The 11,947-nt window shown below is 40.1% G+C and overlaps 1 protein-coding gene across 1 annotated transcript in view; it reads left to right on the plus strand.

Annotated features, from left to right (window-relative positions):
* The window catches only part of ZCCHC24 (zinc finger, CCHC domain containing 24), a 96,802-nt gene extending 88,908 nt beyond the window's left edge, over window positions 1–7,894 (plus strand). Inside the window, exon 4 of the mRNA XM_009867151.1 lies at window positions 7,260–7,894. Within this exon, the coding sequence (XP_009865453.1) occupies window positions 7,260–7,373 (114 nt within the window). The 3' untranslated portion in view covers window positions 7,374–7,894. The remainder of the gene's footprint in view (window positions 1–7,259) is intronic.
* Window positions 7,895–11,947: the final 4,053 nt, after the last annotated feature.

Genomic DNA, 11,947 nt, shown 5'->3' on the forward strand with positions numbered 1-11,947 from the left:
GGTCAAGTTACCTGCTGCCCACTCAAGAGACTGCTCAAACCATAGACATATCATTTGCATGTACTTGGAATAGGTGCAAAGGAAATTCCATCAGGAGCCTTAGGTGTCTCATTAGTTACTCAAGCACTTGCAAAATTCCTATAAAAACCTCTTTTCATGGGCTCATAAGGAACACTTCATACCATTTCATGAGATGTTGGAGGGAAGGGTTATCAGGCAAAAAAAATAATTCTGAAGGATACTGTGACTTTATTATGATAAAAAGACAGAGAAATATTGACATTCATTGCAGCAAGAAGGAAGATGAGATACAAATATCAAATCAACTCTATTCCCTCCTCTTGTACACAAAGTGCCTATGCATCTAGTTGTAAGGGCAAGACTTGGCTCAGTCACTGGCTGAGACAGTGAATATATTTGTTTCTATTGGCCACCTGAGATGATGCAATTCCATCCCTTCTCTCTGGGCTAATGACACTCTGATTCCAAATCTGAAGACAAAAGATAATCTTTATAAACTAGTCTAATTTCCCTGACAAAACTGTGACTGGAAACTATATTACAAGTGAAGAAAAGCAAAGACCTCTTCCTTTTTGGAAGCATACATATGTAGAAGGAAAGGTAAGCGATTTTCTTTTGCTAACTTACGTGATCTCAAAGCTTCCAAGGTCTCTGGTTCGTTGCCGCTGTTTAGACAGCTTGTGTAGACAACTGCACCAAGATCCAAGCTGAGCAATAGAGTCATTTATCCCATGCATGACAGTACAGTCTTCTGGGTGAGTGATATAACAAGACCACTGATTTATAACATAAGTTTATAAATATTTACCTTATTCTTCTAAATCCTTTCCATCATTTATGTTACTGTGCAAAGGGTCACAAGAAATTGTTTAAGAGTTATCCCATCCACACTATATAAGGGGTATTATAGACTTGGAAATATTTACAGTTTTTGTTAAAGAAGTTTGGCAAATTGTCCGTTGGGCAGAGTTGCCCATTGCGGCAGGGGTAGGGGAGTCTAATCTGCACAGTGGTACTAAAGACATACTGTGGCAGACTTGCAGTCTACAGTTCCTCCATAAGCTGCATTTGCCTCAGAGCCAGATACGTGGTGTTTTCTGGGGAATAATCACAGCATGTGCAGTGCAGGTTTCCACAGCTGACCCCATCATTGCTGCCACACCACTCCCTAAGGACCCAATAGCTTAGGATGCACAAGAGCTTTGCTCTTCTTACCTACCCCGTATGTTAATGTCCCACCAGTAGGTATTGTAGCTATTTGAGATCTTCAAGACAAGAATATGTTTCAGCTAGGCTTCCAGATGTAAATAACTTGCAGCCAGTCACTAGTGCTCTGTCCCAAAATTTGTATTTACAGTCTCAAGTTGAAAGATTTTTACATTCTGTTTTCACTACTCTACCTCTGTCTGCTTCTATTTCTCACTGTTAACTATTGTCATCCCCTGGTTTCTCACCAAATAGATTCATCTCTGAAGAGTGTATGCAGTAGAGGAAATCTAGCCACACAGGCCATCAAACCTTACTATGTCACCCTGAGTATTAGAAATTAGAATGCTTTTGTCCAATTTAGGAGAAAAAAAATTAAATCCTTATTTCGGGATTGCTTGATATTCATTGCAATGAATTAGGAGTTTATTCTCAATTGCCAGATGTGCCCTTTTCTCCAGTCCTCATCTCTGTCTCTGTATATCATCTTCCCCAGTCGGTTTCCTCAGTCTATGGACTTTTCAGTCCTGTAAGGCTTGTCCACGGTGTCTGACAAGGGATGGTTTGTGCCTGAGTACGCCCATGTAGCTAGCTCAGGCAATAATATCAGAGTACAGAAGATAATTATCTCCACTCTGGATAGCTCTAGGGTAGCGATCAAGCACATATGCTGGGTCTGTGAATGGCTTGTGCAGCTATGCTCAAATCTTGATTTCCTATGCATACCTTTTGTTAGTGGGTCCCTGGAGAGGAGAGCAGCCACACTTCCCTGCCACCTGCTCCTTGTTCCTGGAGGCTCATTTCACTTCAGGAAACGATCCCGTGCCAATTCCCCACAAGGAATGTCTCAATTCAGCCCTGTGCTCTTACTCCACATACCCTATGTGTGAGAATGAGCTTTTAATCTCTCTGGGGCAGGAAAAGTCTTCTCAGCAATTTTACAGCTGTGTATACACTTCAGAGTGCTCTATAAATACAGCTCTAAATCTCTGCATTTAAGAGAGATGGTGAAGCATGTATTGCAAGAAGTAACACAAGAACCTGATAGCAGGGCTGCTGCCTTTCATCCCCCAACTCATCCACAGGGCAGGGAATCAGGTGGCTCTCACACCTGAGCTGCAAAACTGCTCCTCATCCCCAAAAGTTCTGCATGCCTTTTCTTTTTTTTTGTTTTCATGACTAAATTGTGCCACTGTATTCGTTTTTGCATTTTCAGCATGTCCCTTAAGTGGTAAACCCCTCCTTGGGGTACGTACAGGAATTCACAGGACACAGGGCAAAAATTGGAGGCCCACTGAGCTCAAGCATTACTGAGGAGTAGGAGACCAAAGAACGAACCCTGATAAAGCTGCTCTATGGCTGTTCCTGGGTAGTTACCTTAGCTAATCTAAACAAACAGACGTCTCAGATGGGACTTAAACCGATCTCCTATTCTTCCAAGGAATTTGCGTTTTGTAGTTGTTTATGCTCCTTGTCCAGCTATGGAGTCAGTCCTTATAGCCATTCACCAGCATTCTTGGCACTCTAACAGCCCAGATGCCAAGCTTTGAATTCTCATTTTCTTTCCCTGCCTGCTATAGTGGCAACATCTGTGCCTGTGGTTGCTTCCTGGCTGGCCTCTTATCAAGGCTTCTTCTCTGACTTTGTGGCTAACTCCAGTGTTGTTTGTGATGACAGCTGTTGCACTGGTGCAGAACCAGCCATCTGGTGACCGACTTGTCCTCTTGGACACTATTTTCTTCCAGCTGTCAGGAATTTACTGTTGGACTGGAAATAATTTGGTATGTAAATACATTCTTCATGATATCCAGGCTATTACTTCCACAGGCAAAGCTGTAGTCCCATCACAATTCCCATACCCGAGTGCATCCACAGCCACCTCTCATTATGGGGAGGGATGGGTCTGATCATTCAAGCTCAATAAGCTTTTTAACAGTTTCAGGCCTGCAACTATGACCTTTCGACTCTTTAGATTTCACAGACCCTCCCCAGCATGCCCATACTTGTATGCTCTGGCAGTGGGAATACAGATTACCCCATACTGCTGCTTCTCTGAACTCTAAAAAGATATTTTCACCATTTAGCTCATGTTGTCATTCATTCCTAGCTGGCCTGTTCCAGAGGCATGCCGCTGACAGAGGTTGCTTGCTCTCTCTGAGCACCGTACCCCTGATCTGCAGCCTTCTTATCACTGCCTCCTGGATCCACAGCAACAACGGTGGGCCTCATTAATGTCCCCTTTCCCCCCAGGCAAACAGAAAATCAGAGGGTCTGCTGTTGAGGAATGCACACTGCATATTGCATTTCATCCTTTTTCCCCAGTGCATCATTTTTTATTGGGCTAAAAATTTTAAAATGCATGAGACCATGTGTATCCTGAGGGAAGTGTAGCTATTGCTCCTTAAGACTGTTAACCTAGCAATTATCCTGCCAGCTCTAGCTGTGGAATCCTTTCCTATTTAAATATTTAATCTGTCATTTAATCATCTTGTTTACTCCATTAAGACTTGAGGCAATGAGTCCAGAAAATGATTTATAAGTGTTTTCTTACACTGGAAATTTATTGTGAACTGTTACCCATCAGTGGTGCAAATTGTTCCATTCTACAGCAAAAAAAAAATTTTTTTTTTTTTTTTAAAAAATCAATCTTCTAAATACAAATATAAGTAGCCACATTATTCCATTCTGCTTCTTAATGGAGGCAGTTCTCCTCAGGGAGAGTTCTGGGCACATTTGCTCTGACACCTCACACTTAAGGATGAGCTTTTTTTGTTTGGAGGGTTTTGGGGTTTTTAACTGACTTTTGAGGATGCAGAGTTCATTCAGTACATGTAGACTGGGACAGCAATAGTTCACAATCGAAAGTTAATTTGCAGGACAGGGATTGCTATATATAAAAATTTAAATTTATTTCAGCTTCATTCCCCTGAGGCAACAGCTTTAGTCACTACCACCAAATGTTCTCCTGGTGGAGCTGCACAAGATTATTTCCATCCAGCAACTACTAGGAGAAAATTTAAGAAAGACAGACAAAAATGAAGAATGTAAGAATGCCTATCTCTGTAGTTTTTACTGAAAATATGGAGTGCCAGATACTGAATGCTTGCATTTTAAAAAAAGACAATGAAAATTGAAGCATTATATTTAAACTCTCAATCTCGTGGAAAAAACTGTACCTTTCCCAGCAAAACATAACAGGATATTTTGTTGCTTTACAAGCTCCCTTTCACCTCTTTCTAGGGAAAAGAATTTTTATTTTTTTTTTCAGTGAAATAGGCTATCCCCTTGTCCACACCCTCTCTAAGTGCATGGCTGAGATTTCATGCTCTCTGACTCTCACCAGCAGCACAGAACTCTTGCAGCATCCTCAGGTATTTGGTTCTTCTGCAAAATTCAAGCGATCCCCAAAACTAATACAGAGCATGCAGCAGCCTGACCCTGCCTCACTCCTCTTGCTCTAGCATCTTCTTCCCCTCTGCTTCCACCACACCAAAGCTGGTGAGAATTTTCCAAGTTAGACCTGTGCCAAGGAAGTCCAACCTTGACAGACACAAAGGTCATTGACCGGCTAAAATCTTATCTTTTGGCATGGTGTCAGAAGGGTTGCAAGGGTGTAAGGTTGTTATTACTTTAAAATCCTCCACAATTAATTAACAGTTCTTGTCCTGCTGCTATTTGTCTGTTGTTTCTCAGTGTTTGAAGGTTTTTTGGTTGCTTTTTCTTTTTTTGCCTTACAAGAAACCCATGAAAAGAGATAAGCTGGGGCTTGGTTTTATGCAAAACTTGAAGTGGTTTTGGGACACAAACCACACAAGCACACTACCAGTTTCAAAGTCTGAGCCCTCCACTGCCTCACCAGAAACACAGCCCAAGCTCCGCTCCGCTCCTTCCAGCTGGCCCTTGGCAACCTGCTTTCCTGCAGTCCTAACCCCTCTCTCCCCAGCCTCTGTGTCGTAACACGCTGGTAACAATAACATTTCTGAAATCAAAATGCTTTGCAGGCCAAAAAGCTGAGCTCAATCAACGCAGGAGGAAAGCAAACCACGGAGAGCTATTGTTTCTGAAAACTATCCAAAACCTCTTGGCACTTTAAGGCATTCCCAATGTCCTTTGCACTATTTCCAGGAAAAATGATTCCCAAGGCCTTGCGTATTAAAAAAAATCTGGCTTATATCAATAAACATGATAACTGTTGTATTTTTTCTCTTTAATCAGAGCACAGCTAGCATGTAGAAGCAATCAGGGCTCAGTCAAATAGTCTGTTTTAAGTGTAGCATTTCAAAACTCTCAAATTCTCTATTGAGGAGCATAAATTAACTCCTGGGACTCCTGAACCTGAGCGTCATCTTTGACTGCGTTTGTGTAAGATGAATTCTTGGTGAAAATTTGTGGGCAGGTGTTAGTAGAATAAGTATTAGAAAAGACAGAAGGGCAGTTTTTAAGTCACCAAATGAGCTTATTCATCAGTGTTGCCGCATAAGTACTGTCTGCACCAGTGGTTGGGTTGAAGGATAGAAACAGGCTTACTAGTCCTGACCTCAAATCCTGACATACTAACTTCCAGCAAGGCATTCAAAGCTCAGTGGGGTTGCAGGTGGAGGCTGAATGATTGGGAGGAGATAAAGTATCCACCTGCCTTCCTTATCCACTCTCTGATACAGGGAATCCAATTTACAATTTAATTCTGAATGAAGTTAGACTCAAAAGCATATAATATGTGGCCCAGAACTGACAAAACTTCAGGCAATATGATGGGTAAGAACGCTGAATCAGTAACAAAGCATTGGCAATCACCACTGAATTACTCCCATATATTGTTTTTGTTAGCTGTTCAGTGTAGTAATACGAGAATTTGCAGACATCCCTTGTTCAGCATGATAGAATATATTTTGTCTCATTTCAGCTATTCAGAGAGCTGAGAAACCCTTCCATTCTCTGGACTGTGAGCTGGTCTTGTGTGACATAGCCAAAAAACAAACCAAACAAAACCAAAAAAAAGCTTTGATTATCTCTTTTTCCTGTACAAGGGGTCTCAGGTGGGTGGCTCTGGAATGAAGAACTTAGAAATGAGAATTTAGGTTATCAGATGTACTTTAAAATTTTACAGATGAAGTCTTTAGGATGTAGGAAAGGTGTGAAGAGATAAGTAGCCATAAGTTTTTAAATTGTATTTATATTTATCTATTCTTGCTCCAAGAAGCATATTTTGAAGAGGTAAGCAAGAGTCTAGTATCCCTGTGAGAACGACGAGAAAGCTTATGGTTTGTTTTGAGATTTCACAACATGTGCTGTCTCTGCCACAGTCCCATAGAGAACTGCTGTCTTCACAGGAGAGCACTGTGCAGTGCTATATTGGCTTTCAGGTACATTTCACAAAAACAGAGAAACTATAGGTTAGGGAATTTATTTTTTTTTCTTCAAACAAATGGTGCACATGATGATGTTCTACCTCACATCTCTGTAAGCTTTCTTAACCTTGCTGCAATATTTAACATGGGTATTTTACTTTCAGACTGGTTGTGAAACCCTTTACGTGTCCCAGGAAGTTAAAGAACAACGTTCTACTAAACCCAAAGCTGTTTCATTACCTTGTTTAGTCAAAAATGCCTCCAAGCCTGTGATTTCACAAATATTAAATAAAAAAAGTGCATAATTTATTACTCAGGTTCAGGGCTAAGTGTTGTGTTTTTTGTTTCTTGTGTTGGGGGTTTTTTTTATTAATAGTTTTGCAGCTGTCCTAATTCAAAAAGTTCAGCCTCTGTGTTACTGGTTTTATAAATATATTCCCCAGTTCAGTCTTTTACTAATTTGAATACAAATTTACCACCACCTTTATGACATGAGGTTTTGAGGTCATGCTGAACCAGTACAGAGATGAAACAAGTATTTCATCCCTTCATAAAAGAAATATAGTACATTTGTAATGACTAGGTGAAAGCTCAGTTAAGCATAAAAGTAGGCTTCATGTGCGTAGTAAAGAGTAACAGTCACAAAACCTTGGATCTTAACTGATTTCCTTCCCTTCGCTGCAGAGACCCCTGGAAAAGCCGGACGGCCTGGATGTTTCGGATCAGAGCAAAGAACATCCCCAGCATCTGTGCGAGAAGTGCAAAGTTTTGGGCTACTACTGCCGCCGTGTGCAATAAACCCACCAAGTGGCTTCTTCCCGTCCCCGTCATCCTTAAAGATCCTCGGGCAGCACGCGATCAACAGCAACACAACGAATCAAGAAGAAAGCTGAAATAATTGCCAATATTGCCTATCTAATAATATGCCTTACCATTAATAGAATGTAACATTTCTCCTGTGCGTGCGCACGCATGCAGCAGGCATTTACAGGACTATGATTTGTATACATACATATATATGTTAATTTATATATATATGTACACACACATATATAAAGCGTTACTGATAGTGTTCACAACAGAACCACGGCTGGAGGTTCTGCTGATTGTTTACACAGACCCTATATCATGGCCAGGTGAAATGAAGTACTATTTAACAGGCAAGGTATAATATTCACAAGGATTGTGTTATACGTATGGCTTTTGCAGAGGTTAAATAACTGTGGAGCCACCAATTGCAAGCACTCACCCACAACACAAACATTATTCCTATTGTATGATAAGACAAAGGAAGGTGAAAGAAGCCACGGCATAAAAGAGGAAAATTTGTTCTCCGAGTTTAGAAAAGTCTGAGAGTTTTGTGCTGCTGATTTCTTGGACTTTTTCTGTTTGTTACCATTGCTCGGGCAGGGCTTAGGCTAAGTCATTTTTGCAGGACGTGGCAAAAAAAAAAAAGTACAAAACAAAGTGAAGGCATGGGTTGGGTAGAAAGGGAATGCCATGTAGGGACCCAGAACACTAGGAAGGATTCTAAGAAGCTTCTGGAGGAGACAAAATTGGCTTGTTTGCACGACTAACAGATCCTTCTCTTGTCATATAATCCCACTGAACTGGTCTCTCCATGTGTATGGGCTGTTCATTAGGCCACAAGCACACTAAATTTACTGTGAATAAGGGAGGGTGTTAAGAATACTTAACTGTCACCAAAATCCTTGATTGAAAGGTTAGCCAAACTTACTATTTATAGTAGTTTTAAAGCCACTTTCTGGAAATATTTTTATGTCCTGTTTTCTACTGTACACATTTGTTATAATATAAAACTTGCTAGCCATAGGGGTCTTTTGAGGCACGAGGAACACTCTGTATAACTCTCCCTCTTTACATCTTCCTGAAGCACCTACATTCGTGAGGAGAAATGTAGGGATTTGATTTTGTTGTCCCACTTCAGGTAGAACTTTGTGCAGGAGCATCCTGCTGCAAAGAAGTATCTCATCAGGGACTGGGAAATATCATGAACTGAAAGTACCTCAAGAGAGTATCCTGTTTGTATGTCTATGCAAGAGTACATGAGCAAAAGGACACAACAAGCTATTCGCATGCAGCATTCACTAAAAAAATCACAGGGATAATGTTTGGGGGTTTTTGTGGTTTTTTTTCCTCAACAATTTCTATTTTTATAAAGCTTCATTTAGAGAGATTGATTTGTGTGAATGATACTTGGTGGAATTACTTTAAATCCGAAGTAACTTGATGCAAATTAAATTTGTTTTGAGGATTAATTCCATAATGCTAAGACAGAGAGGGTTTTATGCCAAGTGATAACAGGATGTTACCAGTATGTTACCAGTATGTACAGTCAAGCTCTTGTAAAGAAAACTGAAAACTTACAGTGAGCATTAGTATAGGAAATGTGAAGTGCTTCACAAACTTGCTCCAGGGTGAAGCTTTTGCCATTTCACTGCTTTGCTATAAGCAGGGTGGAATTGTTTCTGCTTATTCTGGTGATACTGTCATGTACCTATCTTGCAAACCATTATTTATGGGTAGTCCAAGCCTACTGGTCAGCAAAATGGATAAGCATTGGGCCTCCTGGCTTCTGACCACAGCTCTTCCATTAGCTTCCTGATTTTGGGCAAGTCACAAGATCCTTCTGCACCTCAGTTTCCCCAGCTGCAAAATGAGGATAATAATACTTCAGCATACCTACCTCACAGGAGAGTTGTGAGGCTTAGTTAATATCTACAAGGGTTTTGACATCACTGGATAAAAAGTGCTATGTAATGCTAAAACAGTATTAACTAAATTAATTGCTTTGAAACTAGTTTTTCCCAGTTGGCAATTCCATCAGCTAAAATAGCTGAAAATAATATTATTGAAAGTTAACACTAATAACAGTTCAGCTGCCTCAGTGAAGATACGCAGTTGTAGCATTTTCAGATGGAAACATTCTTTCAGAAAGGCTCAGAAATTAGCTTAAGAGACAAGTTCTCTAAACAAAGATAATAATCTGCCCATACAAATGAGAATAACAAAACATACAGGCAAATCTAGGGCTGGATTTTCGAAGAATGACCTCTAGTATTAATCATGATAGTTTGTTTGAAGCGTAAGTAATTTTGAAAGAGCTGCATACTAAGCCACATCTATTTTTTCAAAAGCACTTAATAGCACATGAACAAAAAGTATCATCTTGATGCTTCACATCCAGCTGAAGGGCATGTATAGAAACCTGCTTAGATGAAGATAAGGAAAAATGCTATTTTCTCCCTGAAACTAAAATGTTGCTGTTGACCATTTTTTTCTACATTGAAATAATTTCCATTTATGATAACCACTAGATGAATAAAACAGCACATCCCTTGATATAGCTACACCAACATACAGCACCACCAGGTTTTGAACAAAGGCCCACTAAAAAGATACCATTACATGCAATTGTTGCTATTTTCATGATAGTGCCCTGTTGAAAACTGTTTATCCAGATTCAAAACTGCTGGGCAATGCCTTTACCTTACAGATTTTTATTCGATCAGGTGTATTTTTAGTACAGCCTAACATAGTTAATAAATAAAGGTGTAGAATAATAATTCTTAATAGCATACTTGTGAGGGTTCAATATTTATAGCATTGATATTTTTCTAAGCATTTAGGTAATCTTTAGTGTATCTGAAATGAAGAGGAGGAGATTTTTTTTCCTGCGTTCGCATTGCAGAAAAGTGGATAAAGAACAAAATGCACAGAAAAGCAAGAAGCAACACTGCCATAGTTCATACTGTCTAACTCGGAGACCGCAAATCCATCCCAGGACGGGGATGCAGTCAGGCACCGGGCACACCCTGGGGCTGGAAGCCGCTTGCCTCACCCTCCCTGCCAGAAGCGGGGCAAGGCAGGGCAGCGAGAAAAAAAAAAGCCACAGCCCTCCCTCCCCTGCAGCCATGGGGCTGAGCTCCAGCTGTCCCCAGCTGTCTGGAGGCACCCCATGGTGTCTCCCCACATCAGTGATGTACAGTAGCTTATGACCACTGGCTTTTAGTTAATGGCACACAAGGGAAATTTCTGAATTTTTACTTCAAAAAAAGAAAGACAGTTTATGAAAAAGTAGATTTCTTCTTAACTTTCTCCCCAAAGGTAAATTCACCTATAGGCCTAGTTAACTCTTTCCAAATTGGAAGAGCCTTAAAAATTCAGACTTTTGTCTGGAAAGAAGATGAGTTGATTTACCTCTTAAGATTTTTCTGAATGCTTTCTGGTGTTCTCTTTAACCAGCTCTGCATTTAGAACACCAGCTAGTAAACCTTGAAGGCACTTTTAGACAGTCTTACCAGAAGCAAAGCAAGCATCAGTAAAAAGCATTTTAAATCAATGCAGGCCTCCCTAAATTCAGTATTCTTTAGGGGTGTACCTGAGAGAAATTTGCCTCTGTGCATTTATTTAGAAAACTGGATTTTTAACCTCGGGTGCTTGCTGTTGCCTGCCTAGATATCCACCAATCCATCCAGCATCCTTTTTCCCCCCCCTGCTTTGGAGGTTTTTAAACTTTCATTTATTTCTATAAAAAAAATACCAACAACAACAAAATGAATAAAACCAAACAGACAGACAAATAAAACTGAACAGAATCTGTTTCCTCAGTTGGTCAGAACATTTCACACAAAATTCATCCTTGGCGTTAGCAGTGCTCTGGAGAAAAGTGTCAGTGACTTGAATTTGAGAGGTGTGGTGTAGGTTCTTAGCTGCTTTAACTTGATGCGGCTCCAGTGAAGTTGTTACAAACACTTCATTTAATGGTGATGAAGAAAAATCCTTTTAGTTTAAAGGATGGCCCCATTTTAGCCAGTTTCTACTGCTGCTACCACAGACATAGAATGATGCCACACAAGCAAATTTTGAGGCCTTTTGGTCTCAATATTGCTTTTTAATTTCAGATAAATACACAAGAGTATATATTATTTCTGAAAATAGGTGTATTTTCAAGTTCCCCATTATATGGGACTTAGTTTGTAAACTAAAAACGTGAAGTTACATATGTCTGAGAGAAGCCTTTTACCGAGAAGTGTTCTGTACGTTTTACATTTTGTATAACATGAAACTTAGATTATGCATAGGTTGCATACCTGTGGCATTCTAGCAGTTATTCCCAAAATAGAACTACTTAAAGCAATAAAAGTTGAGAGCTTTTCGAAGTGTCCGACTTCATAGACTAGCTCTCTTTGTCCTGCAATCATGCAGAATATTTTTTTTCCTAGTATGGATCCTACGAGTTGTCCGCAAAATAAATCATCAACATGTGTTTTTAAAGTTAAGTGAATTGACATACATTTTCCACTTGCCTTTGCCAACACATTTTGAAACGTGATGGAACTACCCCCGTA

The sequence above is a fragment of the Apaloderma vittatum genome, unplaced genomic scaffold (genome assembly GCF_000703405.1).
Source record: "Apaloderma vittatum isolate BGI_N311 unplaced genomic scaffold, ASM70340v1 scaffold21610, whole genome shotgun sequence".
Classification (NCBI taxonomy): domain Eukaryota; kingdom Metazoa; phylum Chordata; class Aves; order Trogoniformes; family Trogonidae; genus Apaloderma; species Apaloderma vittatum.